Source organism: Panthera onca, chromosome D1, assembly GCF_046562875.1.
Source record: "Panthera onca isolate mPanOnc1 chromosome D1, mPanOnc1 haplotype 2, whole genome shotgun sequence".
In the NCBI taxonomy this organism is placed as follows: domain Eukaryota; kingdom Metazoa; phylum Chordata; class Mammalia; order Carnivora; family Felidae; genus Panthera; species Panthera onca.
Genome location: NC_138348.1, coordinates 55,460,174 through 55,479,831, shown reverse-complemented (window position 1 = coordinate 55,479,831; position 19,658 = coordinate 55,460,174). Strand labels below are relative to the sequence as shown.

General features: G+C 37.2%; 1 protein-coding gene across 7 annotated transcripts in view; it reads right to left on the bottom strand.

Moving 5' to 3' along the window:
* The window catches only part of NUP98 (nucleoporin 98 and 96 precursor), a 116,136-nt gene that overhangs the window by 59,681 nt on the left and 36,797 nt on the right, over positions 1–19,658 (bottom strand). For 5 of the 7 annotated variants that reach the window (XM_060605721.2, XM_060605720.2, XM_060605723.2 and 2 more), the window contains 3 exons: positions 13,759–13,899; positions 7,702–7,835; positions 5,046–5,233 (listed from right to left, as the gene is read on the bottom strand). In XM_060605721.2, the coding sequence (XP_060461704.1) occupies positions 5,046–5,233; positions 7,702–7,835; positions 13,759–13,899 (463 nt within the window). The remainder of the gene's footprint in view (positions 1–5,045; positions 5,234–7,701; positions 7,836–13,758; positions 13,900–19,658) is intronic. The other 2 variants (XM_060605725.2, XM_060605726.2) reach the window with 1 other exon arrangement.

The following is a 19,658-nucleotide window of genomic DNA, read 5'->3' as shown; positions in this document are numbered from 1 at the left end:
CTTTTTTGAGAGAGAGTGCACACATGCACAAGCTGGGGAGGGGCACAGAGAGGAGGACAGAGGGTCTGAACCGGGCTCCATGCTGGCAGCAGAGAGCCATATGTGGAGCTCAAACTCACTAATGGTGAGATCATGACTTGAGCCAAAGTCAGCTGCTTAACTGACTGAGCCACCCAGGCACCCCAAAATTGACTTTCATACATTGAACTTGTATCCCACAAACCTTGCCACATTTATTAGTTCATAGCTAACGTACAGTAAACTCCACATACTAAATTGTACAATTTGATAAGTTTTGACATCTGTGTACACCAGAGAAACCATTATCATAATCCAGAAAAACACAGTCACCATACCCAAAAGTTTCCTTGTACTCCTTGTAATCTCTCCTTCCTACCATCGCCATAACGACGACTTGCATCTTCTAGTATTTTATGTAAATGGAGGGGGGAAAAAAACCCTGATTTGGCAAATACAGGATAGAATACCATTAATTCAAGTAAGTTATGTTTAAAACAAATATTCAAAATAATACTGGAAAATAAAACTCTTATCTAGGGGTGCCTGGGTGTCTCAATCGGTTAAGCGTCCAACTTCGGTTCAGGTCATGATCTCACAGTTAGTGGGTTTGAGTCCCACGTTGGGCTCTGTGCTGACAGCTTGGAGCCTGGAGCCTGCTTCAGATTCTGTGTCTCCCTCTCTCTTTGCCCATCCCCCACTTGCGCTCTCTCTTTCTCTCTCAAAATAATAAATAAACATTAAAAAAAATTAAGCAAAACTGTTACTTGAAAAAAAAAAACAAACATAGGCATATTTAAACCAGAAACACAGCAAAATATTCCCTCTGACAGTCCTCCCTAACCCTCTTCAGTTTATTTATTTTTAACGTACTCTCTATGCCCAACATGGGGCTCGAACTCACAACCTGGAGATCAAGAGTTCTATGCTCCACCAAGTCAGCCAGGTGCCCCTCCATCCTCAATTTAAATAACACATCTTCAGAGCAGCTTTCTTTCATCATGCTATTAGTCTCTCCTACAGTGGCAATCTCTGCTTCTTTCTGTCATTTGTCTCACTTGTGATTACTGTCAACATCTCTCTTCCCTCACAGATTATGAACTGGGTGACAGAGGAATGAATTTTGTTCTTAGTTGCATTCCCAGTGCCCATCACATTTGGCATTTAGTAGTTACTTGATATATGTTTGTTGAATGAAGGAACGTACACGTGAATTAAAGAATATTTTCAGAGCGCCTGGGTGGCTCAGTCAGTTAAGTGTCTGACTTCGTCTCAGGTCATGATCTCGCGGTTACTAGGTTTGAGCCCTGCATCAGACTCTGTGCTGACAGCTCAGAGCCTGGAGCCTGCTTTGGATTCTGTGTCTCCCTCTCTCTCTGCCCCTCCCCAGCTCACGCACGTGTGCGCTCGCTCTCTCTCTCTCTGAAAAATAAACATTAAAAAAAAATTTTTTTTAAAGAGTATTTTCAAATTTTTGTCACTCAGAATAAATATAATTACTGGCTTGCTCTATAGTAAATTCCTCTGACTAGAATGAAGAGGCAAAAGGAAAAAGATGTGGCACTGAAAAGGTTCTCACACCGTTAATCTATCAAATTCATCTTTCAGAGCAGAGTGCTGTTCTAGTGGCGGCCATACTTATAAAGTCCTTCATTAATCTTTTACCATCTGTGGTATTATATGGCAACTGTTTACAGAGTTATAAAGTGGTAGCCCAAGGTTTGGTTTAGGAAGTGAACAGTAGCATCTGCCATTTCCTTTAGATAGTTAAATACAGTTAATACTACATTCTAGATTCTAACAACTCAATCATGGAAAGCTGACAGCATAAACTAGAAAGACCTTTATGATCTCCATCCCCTTATTCCTTGGCTTAGAATATTTCCACCTCTAAGACCCTTCCCCATAACTGGCATAAGAGTGAAGTTGTGGGATTCTATGCTATTATTTAGCTCCCTTTATGCCTAAGATGCATTCAGATGTTCAACATTCATTGATTACTTACTAAGTAACAAGAACTATTTCAGGCACTTTAAATGACAGAACAAAACAAGGGTACCTACCTATATAGAACTCATGTTCTAGAGCGAGAGAACAGAAAGAAAACTAAAAATAAATTACATATTAGAAGGTATGAGAAAGAAAGAAAAAGACGGATGAGAAGAATGTGGGGGGAATGCTGACAAGAGAAAAGATGAGTGCGATTTTCAATAGACTGGTCAAAGTAATCTTCATTGAGGGGACATGTGACTAAACACTGAGGGTTAACTATAAGGATTTATCGGAAGAAGTGTTTCAGTGCAAAAAGAACAAGCAGGGCAAAGATTGAAAGGCAACACATGGCTTTTCTGTCCTAACAGTGGCAAGGAGGCAGTAAAATTAGAGTGGAGTAGACAATGGAGAGTAGTAGTAGTCGCATTCACACAGGTAATGGAAGGTCAGATCTTACAGTACCTTACACAGCATTGCACAGAATTTGGCTTTTACTCTGAGTAAAAAATCAATCACCACACAGTTTTGAAGAGAAGAGTGACATGATATGACTTAACACTTCAAATAGCTCTCTAGCTACATTCAGAATAGAATGCAGGAGGGTAAGGGTAAAAGCTGAAAGATCAGGAGAATATTGTAATAATTCAGTGAAGAGATGATGATGGCTTGGATCAGGGTAGTAGAGTGGTAGTAGAGTGGTTAATAATTGGTCAGATGCTGGGTAATCTTTGTAGGTACAACAAAGAAGATTTGCTGATGGTTTAGATGTGGGACATATGAAAGAAGTAAAGGATTCCAAAGTCTCTGGCCTGAGCAGCTAGGACAGAAATGCAATTATCTGATAGAAGTTTGGATGTAACAGGTTTGAGGTGGAAGATGAGGAGTTCAGTGTTGTAAACGTTAATTTTGAAATAAATATCTTTTAGACATCCAAGTGGAGATGTTGAGTAGGGCTGGATATAAAAATCCGGAGTTTGGGAGAGAGGTCGGGAGTGGAGATAGAAGTTTGGGAATCATCAGACTATAAATGACATACAAAGCTATGAAACTAAATTAAATCACTCTGAGACAGTAAAGAAAATGTGATCAAGAACTGAGCTCAGGGGCATTCCAATTTTAAGAGGTTGAGTAGAGGAGGAACCAGCCAAGGAGACAGAGGGCAACCAGTATAGTAGGAAGAAAACTAGGCAAGTGTGGGGTTCCGGAAGTCAATTAAAGAATCAAGGAAGGAGGGTCCCTGGGTGGCTCAGTCAGTTAGGCACCTGACTTCAGCTCAGGTCATGATCTCATGGTTTGTGAGCACGAGCCCCACATGGGGGGAGCACCAGCCTCGCCTCTCTCTCTGTCTCTCTCTGCCCCTCACTCACTTGTGCCCTCTCTCTCTCTCAAAAAAAAAAAAACAAAAAACAAAACAAAAAACAAAGGAAGGAGAGATGAATCGTGTAAAATATTTCTAATACATTAAGACAGTTGAGAGCAGTAACATAGAAGTGGGAGCCAAGAAGGGGATATGGGTGGTATTACCAGCAAAATGTGTACCTTCCCACCCTAATCTTTTCCATGCCAAACAAATTGCTAAATGCTGACACATAAACATGAATCATACACAGTCCCTGCCTTCAAAATAATCCAATGATATGCTAAGAACTGTATGAAAATGGACTTTCCATCTTTTCTGAAGCAGTAGCCCACCATATTTTTAAGGAAAGAGTAATTTTTTTTAACTTAGTAACATTCATAAAGAGCTGCACGTGATGAATTTCCACTTTTTCTCCACAGCTTAAAAAAAAAAAAAAGGCCAAAACCACACTCTTCTGATTAAAGTACTTGCTGTTAAAAAAGCATCTGTAGGGGCCCCTGGGTGGCTCAGTCGGTTAAGCGTCCGACTTCGGCTCAGGTCACGATCTCGCGGTATGTGAGTTCAAGCCCCGCGTCGGGCTCTGTGCTGACTGCTCAGAGCCTGGAGCCTGTTTCAGATTCTGTGTCTCCCTCTCTCTCTGACCCTCCCCTGTTCGTGCTCTGTCTCTCTGTCTCAAAAATAAATAAACGTTAAAAAAAAAAAATTAAAAAAAAAAAAAAAAGCATCTGTAGGGGCACCTGGGTGGCTCAGCCAGTTAAACAGCTGACTTGAGATCTCGCAGTTCGTGGGATCAAGCCCTATGTGGGGCTCTGCACTGGCAGCGTAGAGCCTGCTTGGGATTCTCTCTCTCTGCCCCTCCTCTGTCTCTCTCTAAATAAATAAACTTAAAAAACAAAAACAAAAAACAAAACAAAACCTGTGTAGAAGCACCTGGCTGGCTCTGTCAGAGAAACATGCGACTCTTGAACTCGGGGTCATGAGTTAAGTCCCATGTGGGGTGTAGATATTACTTAAATAAATAAAATTAAAAAAAAAAAAAAAAAAAAAAAAGCCAGAGTATGCATCTGTTTGTCCAACTATGTATCTAGAAAAATAATGCAGAAATGAAATGCTCTGAAATTACATTTCCAAATGTTAACTACTGGTAACAATTTGCTATGTATTTTTCATTTTATTTCCATGTTCATGTTAGCACTCTAGGGCATATTTGCTCTACTGCATAATTTAAATCTAATTTTAAATGTTTACCAACAGCTCTTCTACATACTTTGTGTATTTTTTCCTATGTAATTATTATTGGTTCAATACCTGTATGTACGGAAATATAAAAATATGTAGAGAGCTTCTTCTTAATTGGTTTGGCCAATTTAAGTTTTAAGAAAAAAGTACCTTCTGATTAAAAATAAAATTATGCAAGGACTAAATTCTCAAAACAAAAAAACATGCATATGTAAAACTAGAAGCATATTAATCTAAATATTTTTATGTTAACCATGGTCACCCTTAGGAATGATCAGGTCACTTTTATTATCTGTAATGTTCTCTATTTTTCAAATTAAAAACAAAAACCTAAACACAACATTTCTATTACACTCAGGTAAATAATTATATATTATTTTGTACTTAGTTTAAATTAATATTCACACTTAATTTATGCTGACAAAAGTAAACTCACTTAGGCATGAATGCTCCATTGGCTAAGGATGGCTCATCATCATCCAGCCCATCAAACAGATGGGACTTCGCTGTGCCTGTTGTCTGTAAAGCCTTTGGTCGAACTCTGGTGGCAGGACGGGGTGTTAGTTTATAATGAGTGGGTGTAGTGAGAGCCTTCTGGGCTGCTGGATTTGTTGGTTTCAATCTCTGAAAAACAAAACCATCAAGGACAGTTCTAGTTTAATTCAAAGGCATTGTTTTGGCCTTAAAAAACCTGTAAGAATAGAGTTCAAATCTCCTATCTGCCAGTCACCCAACTAGATACCTCTGTTTATTTTTCAACTAAACCAAAAATGTCACACTTCAAAATAAACTGAGATGTGCCCATGAATTGCTATTCAACTTCCACGCAATCCAAATCACTCTGAAAAAATAATAGCTTTCATTTATTCATCATTTAGTAAACACTGCTAATTGCCATGAGTCAAACACTAAGCACTCACAATAAAAATCACTTCCCCTGACTTTTGAGGAAATTACAAGTTAGTGGAAGAGACACAACTAAATTAAGACTTCAGGGATGCCTGGGTGGCTCAATCGGTTAAGCGTCTGACCTAAGCTCAGGGCATAATCTCGCAGTCTGTGAGTCTGAGCCCCGTGCTGAGCCTGTAGCCTGCTTCAGATTCTGTGTCTCCCGCTCTCTCTCTGCCCCTCCCCAGCTTGTGCGCGCACACTCTTTCAAAAACTAAATAAACATTAAATTAAACAAACAAAAAAAACCATTTCAAGTTGATTTCGATGGCACCTTTATTATGCTTCTATAGCATCTTCGGGATGTTTTATATTTGTTTTCCTAAACATTATACATGGGATTATACAACCACTTGAAACAACAATGTCTAACATATAAAACCTGTCACAATTTATTGTTCTCTTTACAGTGTAAACTGTTTGCACCAGTGTGAAACTGTCTGCAACAGTGAACCTTCCTAGATACTTTTTGTGATATTTCATAATTGTGTGCCTTTGCTTGGAATGTCTTGACTTAGACCTACCAACTTCTACCTACATACTCAAAAAAAGTTAAATGTGACCTCTTTTGCAAAGCCTTATCAAACTTTAAATACTCTTCTTTAACATAAAATTTACCATTTTAATGCATACAATCCAGTGGGTTTTAGTATATTTAATAAGTTGTGCAAGAACCACCAATATCTAAGTCCAAAACATTCCCCTCACCCCAAAAAGAAATGCTGTGCCTCCCGATTCCAGCCCTTAAAACTGAGCAAACATGAATCTATTCTGTCTGTATAAATTTGCCTATTCTAGGCATTTTATATAAATGGAATCATGTGGCCTCTTGTGTCCGGTTTATTTCACCCAGCATGTTTTCAAGGTCCATCCATGTCATACATAGTATGTATCAGTACTTCATTCTTTTTATGACTGAATGATATTCATCATATAGATCTACAACATTTTGTTTATCCATTCATCAGCTGACTGTATATACTATATTGAGCTTGAGTAAATTTAAACACCTTAACAGATCTGATCTTCCTCACTAAATAGCAAGTTCTCAGAGAATAAGTTCTTGCTTTCATTTTGTATCCTCAGTACTGAACACAGTGACCAGCACATGTTTAGGCCTAAAATTATGCTGCGCCACTAACACACAATGTTCATCTAAGCACAACTTACATTTACACAGCGTGTTAAAAAGCACTTTAAGTTCCTATCTTCTCATTATATCTAGTTACAAGGTTAATTCAAGGGGCGCCTGGGTGGCTCAGTTGGTTGAGTGTCCAACTTCAGCTCAGGTCATGATCTCACAGTCCCTGAGTTCGAGCCCTGCGTCAGGGTCTGTGCTGATGGCTCAGAGCCTGGAGCCTGCTTCAGATTCTGTCTCCCTCTCTCTCTGCCCCTAACCCACTCGTGCTCTGTCTCTCTCTGTCCCCAAAATAAATAAAAACATTTAAAAAAAAAATTAAAAAAAAAACGAAACAAGGTTAATTCAATAGCCAGCTGAGGGAGAAATAAGATGACAGAAATGATTGAAGAGCTATAGACTGATCAACTTACTATAAGTCAGGTATGCATCATCTCATTTAATTCTGAACACTAAACAGTATTACCATTCCCATTTTACAGATGAGGAAACACATTCAGAGGCAAAATAACATGCTCAAGGTCTCATCAGTTGTACATGGTAACACAATGATCAAACAGACCAAAGACTACTTTTAACACCACACCACAGTGAGCAAAAGATTATTTCTTTGACACTAGAGCATAAAAGATTAAGACAAAGTTAACTGCAGAAACCAGGAGAAAAGATATTGATGTGTCACTTAACAGCATTATTTTAGGAAAATCAGCCTCTCTGAGGCTTATGTTTGCTCAACTATAAAATGGGAGTAATAATACATGCCTTAATTCAGAGCTATTGAAAGTCTCAGCCCTCATCTCCACTCCAGTGTTCATTTCACTGCCATGCTGCCCTCCAGATAATAATAATTCCAAACATGATCTTTTGCCCAGAAAAAAGCATAATGTGTCTTAAAAACTTAACTACACCTAGCTTTGCTTAGGCTACATATGTAAGAAATTACATTCTACACAGCTAGTTTCTCCTAACCTGAGAATAAACTTTATAAAAGCATCCTTAAATTTACCTCTTCTTTCTTTTTAGGGTCTGACATGGGATTCCGGAAGAGAGGAGAATCTCCAAAAGGTGAGTATGTTAGACTATTGATATGCTGCTGGAGAACAGCTTGCTGGGCAGCAGAAGCATTGGGATCTGTCAAAGCTTTTTTAAAAAAAGAAAAGAAAAAGCAAGATTATCAGTCCAAGGATCCAATGCATTTATAGCAAGAGAACACAATCGTTTTGGAAACACCTTCAAAACATTCAGACTCACTCAACAGCATTATTGGTGGGAAGCAGAGGAGCAAACTGTGAAGAAAACCAACAATCAAATAAACTAATGGGTCAAAGATATGAAGAGACATTTCATAAGAGATAACACACAAAAATTTTTACTTAAGTGTTCACTGTCAATAATCAATGAAATAAAATTTAAAACAACCCTGAAAAAATATATTATAGCTATGTCATTATCTATCAGTGCCACAGCTGTATAGAGTTACAGTCTTTGACTTCTAGAAACATTACAAATTGGTTTACTCTGTCTAAAAGAAACGGTATGACAGTACATAAAACAAGTACTGTTTTTATGCTTTTTAACCTACTTGTTTCCATCATGGAAATTTAACCCAAGGACTTCATTAAACTAGAAACAAAATAAAGAGATGTTTGTAAGTGATGAATATTATCTGTTATAGTTAAGACTTGGGAATAACCTATGTCCAACATTAACAGCTGTAAAAATCATGACACATCAACATGGTGGGTTAAGTAGTTATTAAAAATAATGACAATGTGTTTCACTGTGGAAATAAGGAAACATCTTTGATTTAATAAGTAAAAATTGCAGAATAACTAAGACTAGAGGAAGAAAGTGGCATATAAAAAATGAAGATAGTTGCTAAGGTGTCCTTATGTTTATTATTTACATTTAATATTCCTATTACATTCAAGTAAATTGAAAGAAAAAGTATCACTCCAATTAATCTAATTTTCTAAGTGTAAAAACATGTCATTAGTCACAGAGAATTGAGGGAACAGACAAGGAATGATAATCTATAATCATACACAGTAAAAACAAAACAAACCCCACAACTATCGGTACTATATCTTGATTGATGAAGAAACTGCTTTACAAAATTAGTATTTTCAAAAATACTGATAAAAAGTCAAATCATACTTAAGTCATCTTAGAGATAAAAATACTTTTTTCCTTTATAAATGTTTAAAATACAGCTAACACCAAAATATATTAGGTAATCCACATTAAAGAAGTGCCACAGACAAAACATTTGGAGAATTTTAGTACTCATAATAGAGGAAAAAACCACAGCAGCAGCAGCAACAACAAATCCAGGACAGCTAAAGCTAAATTGATGAAAAAGGGGTAGATCCACCTTAGTCAAATTAAGCTTTTTTAAAATCAGATTTATCAATTAAATACTAAAACACTGTATACTAATATATCAGTAGAGAATGCAAGTTTGCTCAAGACTGTGAAACCCAGAGGAGATGTCCATTTTAAGAGCATATAATAAATCATCTGTACTGGAAAGTTCCTAAATCCAATTTAAGACCATCAGCAGGGAAAAGATTTAGAAAAGCAGTTTTGGTACACAGTACCACACAATAACAGCACAGTGTTATTCTGTGGACTATTCAAGGAAATTCAAGAAAACCTGGATGTTTTTAAAAGAACTCTAGGGGCGCCTGGGTGGCTCAGTCGGTTAAGCGTCCGTCCGACTTCGGCTCAGGTCATGATCTCGCGGTTCGTGAGTTCAAGCCCCGCGTCGGGCTCTGTGCTGACAGCTCAGAGCCTGGAGCCTGTTTCAGATTCTGTGTCTCTCTCTCTCTCTCTCTGACCCTCCCCCGTTCATGCTCTGTCTCTGTCTCCAAAATAAATAAATGTTAAAAAAAAAAAAAATTTTAAATAAATAAATAAATAAATAAATGTTAAAAAAAATTTAAAAGAACTCTAATATTCACTAGTCAAGTTTGGTATTTGACAGCCAATTATCCATTAAAAATAATGTTGACCTGCACCAGCTCATCCCATCATTAACAAGTATAATAGTTCACCCCACCTGGGCTTACTCAAAAGAGTAAGAACTCCTTTAACAAATCTAAACATAATTAGGAAAGTGTGTGAGGATATTTTTATTTTTGTAGGTTTAAATATGAAATCTTCTCTAAGTTAACTGTATGATTTACATATACAGACAAGAGAGCTAATATGTTACCAAAAATAAGAGAACTCGCAAGCATGTAAGCATTTGTTAAGCTACCATTTGTGTTATAAATATTCAATTCTGGTCACAATAATTTGACAACATACTGAGAAGACTCATCATGACCAAATGATTAAAGGGATAGGAAAAGGTATAAAATCAAAGTCTGAGAATAGAAAAAACTGATGATATTTTACCTTGAAGAAAGACAACAGGGTTACTGCAAGAAAAACTGTTAACAAACTGGTTTGCTTAGCTTAGAACCACTGAGTGGAAATTCTATGGAGGCATGTTTTGATTTCTAAACAACCTGAACAAAACAATGGACTAGACTGATTTGGAAAACTGTAACTGAGGGACTCCCACCGTTAAGAGTGGACTCAGACTCATATAAACTCTAAAGCACCTTACAGTTAGTGTCCTGTGATGCAAAGATGTACATTCTAAAAGTCAACATAGCTACTTTTAAGTTTGTGGTATGTAACTATACTATTAAATGCTTGTGTGAGGACCTTTTAATTGATTTTAGAAGATGGATTATCAAAAACCATTCAAAACACAGTACTATCCAAGTAAAAATGGCAGGTTACAAATATGTATGGTACCCTTTCTAGTGAAAACAACTAAAACTAAGGAAAAGAAATAAAACTGAAAATATCACTTTTAATGATAAAGCTGATTTTTTTTTTTTTAAGGGAGAAAGAAGAGTGCCTGCACACACAAGTGGGGTAGGGGCAGAGGGAGAAGGAGAATCTTAAGCAGGCTCCACACCCAGCACAGAGCATGACATGGGGATCTCACAACTGTGAAATCACAACCTGAGCTAAAATCAAGAGTCAGATGCTTAACCAAAAGAGGCACGCAGGCACCCTATTTTTTTAAAGTTTGTATTTATTTATTTTGAGAGAGCAAGTACACGTGCATGCATGGGGGAGGGACAGAGGGAAGAGAAGGAGAGAATACCAAGCAGACTCCCTGCTGCCAGTGCAAAGCCTGATGCGGGTCTCAAACCCATGAACTGTGAGATCATGGCCTGAGCCAAAACAGGGTCAGACGTTTAACTGACTGAGCCACCAGGCACCTGGATGTCAACTGGAATTCTAATTCACCTCCACTCCTTCCAAAGATCTAAGTAAAATCTATGTTTAAAACAAATTAAAATGTATCTATATAACCCACAACGACAAAGAATGGGAAGTAACAAATGAGCATTTGAGAAAATATAACAAATTTCTAGGGGAAAGAAGTGGACAGAGGAGTGACAAAGCAGGATACAGCGAACTACGTTTAGAGTACATTCATAGGGGATTACAGCCCAACGTAGAGCTTATCTGCCCTGGAGAATCCCAGAAAGATTAGGGATTCAATGAAACCAAGTTTGATGAAGTGAGACTGAAAGCAGGAGAGATAAATCAACGTAAAGTACATGTACAAAACACCTATACCTTCATCCTCCTAATCCCTGATGCTTAACAGATAAGCCAAACATCAGAGAGTGTGCCTCTGATGAAACAAAGTTAATACTTGGAAAGAACAAGGGCAACTAGTTTCAGTACTTGCATCATCCCAGAGCTAAGAATGTGGCATTCTAACCATCAGGGGACCCTTGGACAATAGCTGGTTTCTGGACTACGCACCTTAAAGTGAAGCTTACTGGTAAACAAGCTCTACCCATATACATAAGTTGCCAGTAAGCTTTTTATTATTTTATTCTTAAATGGTAAGGATCACGGAGCATTAAAGAATAAGACCAAAGCAAAAATAACCCTGAAGAGATAAGGCACAGAAGAGTCCTAAAAAAATTTTAATGCCAATTAACAAATTCAAAGTTTTAGGAAATAACGGCATCTAAGAACAGGATACTTAAAAAAAAGAAGTTTCGAAGAATGAGAAAGAATTCATGTAAGTTAAAAATAAAAATTCAGGATGCCTGGGTGGCTCAGTCAATTAAGTGTCTGACTCTTGACTTAGCTCAGGTCATTATCTCATGGTTATTGAGATCAAGCCCCCCATCGGGCTCTGCACTGACAGCACAGAGCCTGCTTGGCATTCTCTCTCTCTCTGCCCCTCACACTCTCTTTGTCTCTCTCAAAATAAATAAAATGATTTAGAAGACAGTAAAAAATCTAAAAAAATAGAAACACAGTTTAAAAATCAAGCATTAACGTAGAGGGGCGCCTGGGTGGTTAGGTCGATTGTGCGTCTGACTCTTGATTTTGGCAGTCATGATCGGGCTCCTCACTGAGCATGGAGCCTGCTTAAGATTCTCTCTCTCTGCCCTTATAACCAGCTCATGCGCTCTCTCTCTTTAAAAAAAAGAAAAAGAAAAAAATTAAGCATTAAGATAGAAAAGGTATAAGCAATTGAGTGAAATTTCCGAACAAAGAGACAATCCTAAGTCCTTGTGGGGAATGGAACAAGTCTCAAGAATCAGAAAGGCATTAGACTTCTCAACAAATAATGATTAATGAAAGGAATATAGTCCAAGTTCTGAGGATAAATTATTTTCACAGCAGAATTCCATAATATTAAAGCGTGAGGAACAAAAAAGGTTCTGTACTGTCAGAATTGTAAGTGATCAAAGTTTATCTTTCATATGTAATTTACTTAAAAATACATTCCAGGAAATAAAGAGGAAAACCCTACATTCAGGACAGAACAGTTCTCACTGAGTAAACTTGAAGGGGGTATCAGGAGCAATGCTGAAGGCCCAGGGAATAATCAGAGTTCATACTTCTGCAGGAGAACAGAGGGATCAAGGAATGATGTATTCAGAGTAAAAAAGAATTCTGAAACCTTCCTTAAGAATTTGGACTGGTTCAGGAAGGTGATAAGGGCTGGTAATGCAAAGGTAAAAAAGAAATTCTAGGAGAAAGAAAAAGCTGTAGGAGAAAGGTGTACTTGGCTGGGCAGCAGTGTGTTCATAGTTGTAATAAAATGCTACGCTCACATTAAAACTTTTAAATTATTCTTTAATCTAAGAAAAAAGTAATAACTATAGGACAGAATACATTATCAATGTTATCAATATGAAAATATAAACATGGCAAAAGAAGAGGAAAAAGAAGGGTGAGAAAAGGCACTAATACTCTTCCTTGACCAAGAGAACTCAAGAAATACTGTCTCACAGGTGACAGAATAAGAAAAACAATGTAGGGACACAGCTTAAATTTGCAAAAACCTTATCAAAATGTGGTACACGGGTCATGATAGTACAGGAGATGAACTTAATGGTAAAGAGACTTACTTTCATTCTGTCTCATTCATTCACTCAGTTACCCTATGTATGCCAGGTGGTATGTTTATTTCCAACAGAACAGCTTTCTTTTAAAAAGCTATTTAAGCTTAAAAAGTTCATTTTAAGTTAGAAAATAATAATAATAAAGGTGGTAGGCAGAGGGGGCAAAAACTGGGTAAGGGTGTTCAAATGAGTAAGTATGAAAAACACTTCAGTAGACAAAACTAAACTTAGGGAATTTAGTAATACAGCTATGTTAGAAATGAATAAAGAACACAGAGGATAAGTGAGCTAAATTTCTCATCTATTAATAAGCTAAATTAAAACTTAATAAAGCAAAACATATCAACATAAGCACATCGTTTAGAGATATGAACTTAACTATACACCAGGAAACAAAGTGACTGTAACAAAGTGGTTTCTTTGGGGGAGTAGGCCTGGGAGTGGGGAAGTGGAGAAGGCCAAGATCTGTTACAAGCCCTTCTGTACTACATGACTGTTTAAGTGTGTTTGTATACTGCTTTGGTAGGGGGATGGAATGGGTGGAAAATGAGGTCAACAAGTTAAGTATTAGCAAGAAATACAACTGAGTAAAGCCTTCTAAAGTGACTGACACTTACCTACTGGGGCCTGGGGGGCTCCAAAGCCCAAAGTAGCTGTCGTAGTATTAAATCCAGGGGCCCCAAAGGCTCCTGTACCAAGAGGCCCTCCGATCTTAGGTTGGTTGTTCCCAAACAAAGATGCCTGTCCAGCACCAAGAGCTATGGAGACAAGAGGAAATAAAAAGCGCCACAGGAGATCCTTTGAATGTTATACCAGAGGTCAGTTACTTAAAAATATAATACATTTGGAAACTTCATAATGACCACTCATTTCAACAAAAGAGCTAATACAGTCAATGCTAACTATATGCCAGGCACTGTGCTAAGTACATTATATACATCATAGGCAAAACACTTAACTTCTCTGTGCTTCGGATTCTTCAACTATAACATGAGATAATAATACATAGCTTAGATATTTATCCTAAGGTTAAAATGAATAAACACATACTAAGCATTTAAAAGAGGACTGGTAGATACTAATGTTCATTAAATATTAGCTAGTACCTCACTTAATCTTCCTAAGCCTGAAATAGGACATATCTGCATTTTATAGATGAGAAAACTAAGCGTTTAGTAATTAGCTCAATTGTCACAAATGTTGTAGATGGTGAAACGGAGGTTCAAATCTTGGTGCATCTGAATACAACCAGGGTTCTTTACTACACTATAGTAATACGAAGTTTGAAAGAATTAAAAAATAATCAATTTTTAAATATCAATATTTGCAAATCAAAATATGCAGCTGAACCAATCACAATGTCATCTTTTTGACTAACATACAGGCTAAACTACAGAAAACCAAATCCAATACATCTGTGAAGAGCAAAAAGCAGTACTTTCAAGTGTACTATCTCATGAAAACTACTTTACACCAAGACAAACATTTTGTTTTATAAAAACCTAAATGCTTTGTGATGAGGTTACTAAACAGTCTCAAGTTTCATCATGAATCAGACTGGAGGGAGTAGAACTTATTTTCACCAAGGGGAAACCACTGCAGAAACTTAGGTTTTAAAGTCTAGGGGCGCCTGGGTGGCTCAGTCGGTTAAGCGGCCTACTTCGGCTCAGGTCATGATCTTGCGGTCCGTGAGTTCGAGCCCCGCGTCGGGCTCTGTGCTGACAGCTCAGAGCCTGGAGCCTGTTTCAGATTCTGTGTCTCCCTCTCTCTGATCCTCCCCCATTCATGCTCTGTCTCTCTCTGTCTCAAAAATAAATAAACGTTAAAAAAAAAAAAATTTGAAGTCTAATGAATCTTGCTTATGGATCTTGTTCTCAGCAGTGAAACTGGGGAGAATTTATTTAGAATGATTTATTGGCATTAAATTTTTTTAAAATTTCCATCTCCTCCTCAAAAAGTTATTGGAAATTCGGAAGATCTAAAGTTCGTTTTAACGCCATCAATGCATCTTCAGAGAGAAAAAAACCACTTTAGAAATACAATACTTAGAGATCTAAAATACTGAATACAAATTGTTTTGAGATTGCAATCAAAAAAAGGCTAGGAAGTTTATACTCAGAGAATCCATACAAAATAAATTAGTGAGGGTAACTACTGAATGGACAAAACACTCCCTGTCTAATTAGTAACAAGAAGACAATCCCTTTGCTACAGCTTTGGAATAGGGAATGGCTTCTTTTAAAATCCCAAACCATCAGAAATTGGCGAAAATTAACAGAAAACCTGAATTTACTTCCTTGAAAGACAAACTTTACAGCACAAATTTCAGAATTCTTTATTTTTCCAGGTAGCAAATACCTCCTTACCAATGAACAAAAACCTAGAAGAAAAACGAATATATAAAATACAAAAATTTCTCATCTGGATGGGTATGCATTTCCTTCACCTTTGTAGGAGCCCTGGATGAAGAACCATGAAACAGTCTAAAAATCACTGTATTTCAATAACCAATAAAAGAATAAAAAAGGCACTGGGAGGTTCAGGTCACCTGAAAAGAGACTATCATAAATTGACCTGCCTGCATACTGCTGCAATTTGTCAATAGAAAAATATTTTATCTAGATCTAGCTCATATTACGTAAATGGCTTTTTATGCTTAACAAAAAAGGGCTTCCTAAGAGTCCACAGGTTGAGGGACATTCTGGAAAATAATGTCAATTTATGAAATGCGCTATATTTACGATTAGTTGTAGGAGTCATAAAGCAGATATATGGGGGTCACCATGTTGTAATAGTGGCCCTAGAAACTCCAAGGATGCTCAAGAAAAAAAGTGAAATGGTTATATTCCTTTTGAGATTAGAAGTTAATTTTATCTATGGTATCTATTAGCTTTGGGTAAATTTTTCTGTGTATACCTTAGCGTTACAATAAACTTTACTAGATGCACCCTAAACTTACTACTTCATGGAAAATTTTAAGAACTAAAATCTCCTTTTTTTTGGAAATCTTTTAAAGTTTATTTATTTATTTTGAGAGAGAACGAGCAAGCAGGAGGGGCAAAAGAGAGGGAGAGAATCCCAAGCAGGTCCGCACCATCAGCATAGAGCCCTATGTGGAGCTCTAACTCATGAACCGTGAGATCATGACCTGGGGCCACAACCAAGAGTTGGGTGCTTAACCGACTGAGACACCCAGGCACCCCAAGAACTAAAATATCTTAATATTACTAACTACCAGGGCACCTGGGTGGCTCAGTCAGTTAAGAAGCATTTGAATTCAGCTCAGGTCATGGTCTCATGGTTCGTGGGTTCGGGCCCCGCATCAGGCTCTGTGCTGACAGCTCAGAGCCTGGAGCTGGCTTTGGAGTCTGTGTCTCCCTCTCTCTGCCCCTCTCCAGCTCATGCTCTTTCTCAAAAATAAACATTAAAAAAAAAAAAAAAAAAAAAAAAAAAAGATAGCAATATTACTAACTACCAAGAAAATGGCATATTATAGATAGTGACAATGATACTTTATATCACTGTCAAATCAGAAACGTATACACCCCTGATTTAATGAGGGTTCCTTGGTCTGAGCACATGGGAGGTGGGGAATATCAAATGTCAAGGAATAATACATTTTACAGGAAAATTTGTTACAGGACATTTTACTTCTGCTGAGACAGAAGTATGAATCTTCATTACTCCAAACAAAAGGTGCACAGGAATACCCACTTAGCTAATGCCCCAAAAAGACATCACCCAAAGCTACAGTGCTATTCTACTTGAAATGCAGAGTTCATGAACATGGATGTTTATGTACAATCATCTCCAGACACACTGCTCTCAAAGCCTCAAGTCTGCTTTATCAGATGTGATCATCAAAGAATTCCAACAGCGTATGCTTGTTGGTTCTCAGAACTCTTATTTCCTACATGATCTAGTGCTGCTAAGGTTTGGGGGTGTAAAATTATTTACTGATTTTATTTGGGTTTTAGTTTATACAAAGCATGAATGGGGGATATATAATGGCAGTAAAAACAGGATCTGTTGTCTGTGATGTAGAACTGTTTAAGGATAACTGAACATACTCAAATAAATAAAAAGGCTGAGATATTACATTATTGTGGAAGAGAAGATGATAGCATCAGAAAAAGTTACATGATATTTTATAACTTGCACTATAGGAAAAGGCACTGCTGATAATAACCTGCAAGACCTAGAAGCCTCTTTGGCTCTTTGCCCACATAAAAATAAACTTGTATATGATGATACCATAAAATTAAGCGGTAAACTTAAAGACTTAGTGGAAATATCTAACAGACATTAGGATAAGCATCTTACCTGGGTCTTAGGTTTATGGTTCACAAACTGTCTAGGGTCAAAACTACCTTTGAAAAGCTCTTAATTTGCCCACACCAAAGCTAATTTTTTTCTCCAGGATTACAAGAGAACACTGATGTCAGATGATATATTCTGCTTAAATTTAGGGATTACACTGCACAAAATTTAGAACTTTTTAGTTTTTATTTCTTGCTAAATATACGTGGTAGAATTTGGATAAGTTAAAAAGTTCAAATAAAAAACTCTACCATACAACCCAAAAGAGTTAATATCCACAATATCTAAAACACTCTCAAAAACAGATTAAGAAGCAACGATCAAATATTGAGTAGGGAATTGAAAGATTCAAATGGCCAGTAAACATACATTAAGCATACCCTTCACAGTAATTAGCGAAATGCACACTAGAATTCCACTAACACGGATGTAAAGATGAAAAAGTCCAACAATACGGAAAGGGTATGGGAAAAATGAGCACTTTCACACAATGAGAACAAAAATTCATACTGGCATTCTTTTTGGAAGGCAAATTAGCAAGACTGACCAAAATTCAAACTGTGTGTATACTCTGACACAATCCCAAGTATCAATCCCATAGTAACACTAACACACACAAAATTATGTAATGAAGATCTTCATTACTGCATTGCTAATAATATCAAAAAGCTCAAATGTCTACCAATAGGGGAAAGCTGAATTATGGTATTTTTATATGTTTATGTATATATACAGACATCTACACACAATGGAATACTAACAGAAAAAATATATGCCGCAAATGCCATGGGAAATGAAAAAATGAAATAAAGAATTATCACATAAGGAATAATGAAGGTGCTTTCATTTTGAAACATTTTTGACCATTAACACACAATATAAAATACACAGAGACCCATAACACACACATATTTAATTAAAATAAAAATTAAACGATACTTGGGGCGCCTGGGTGGCTCAGTCAGTTAAGCTTCCGGCTTAGGCTCAGGTCATGATCTCACAGTCTGTGGGTTCGAGCCCTGTATCAGGCTCTGTGCTGACAGAGAGGAGCCTGGAGCCTGCTTCAGATTCTGTGTCTCCCTCTCTCTCTGCACCCCCCCCCCCCAAAAATAAACATTAAAAAAAATTTTTTTTAATTAAATACTTAACCTTGCTTTGTACAATAATTTTTTCATTTTTTTTTCCTTAAATGCTGCTTGCAGCGCACTACATAAATACTACATCCAACTAACGTGTCTTAACCTTTGGTTTAAAAAAGACACTCTTGTAGGATGTGGTTTCTACTTAAGAATACAATAAAAATATATATATAAAGCACACACATGTATAACCATGTGTATGTGCACGTACATTTGAGAAAAATGTACAAAATATACATAAAGGGGTCTGACAAAATCCCAAACTTTAAATAGCTGTTACTTCACAAACCGGAAGGTGTTTAGACACTTCTGTATTGTTGAGGGTTTTTTTTCATAAGTACTTACAGCTTTTATTTTAAAAAGAAATGGAAGGAAATAGCTCAGAGTATAAAATTAAGTACTATTAAAAAGGAGATGGCAGATAAATGATCACAGTATACAAAGACAACAGATAACTGGATGGTGGAAGCAGAGACCATAGAAATAAATAGTCTGCAACTAAATGACAGTCAGATGACTTGGGAAACAGGCAAAACTATATGCTCTAACAACCCTGTTGAACTGTACATGCTGAAGCGCTTATTTGTTTTATGACCACTACCACTTCATATTGCTTAAAGCAGTTGGGCAGGCAGGAGGGTCAATGTCTGGGGTGCCAGGGTGGCTCAGCTGGTTAAGTGTTGATTCTTAATTTCAGCTCAGGTCATGATCTCAGAGTCATGAGATCAGGCCTCTGTCATGCTGCATGCTGAGTGTGCAGCCTGCTTAAGATTCTCTCACCCCTCTTCTCCCTTCCCCTCACTCACATTCTCTCTCTCTCTCTCTCTCCTCTTTCTAAAAAACTAAAAAAAATAAATAAAAGAAGAAGGGTCAGTGTCTTCAAAGGCACTGAAAATTAATTATCAACAGTAGGAACAGAGACACAGGTGTGACATCTCAGCTCTACATCAAGATGGAAAGAACTGAGAAGTATGCACAGACTTTTGTAAAAGACCTTATGCTCTTACTGCTCTGTTTTCCTATTAGGGTAATTAAGCTTACTTGATAAACAGTTCAAA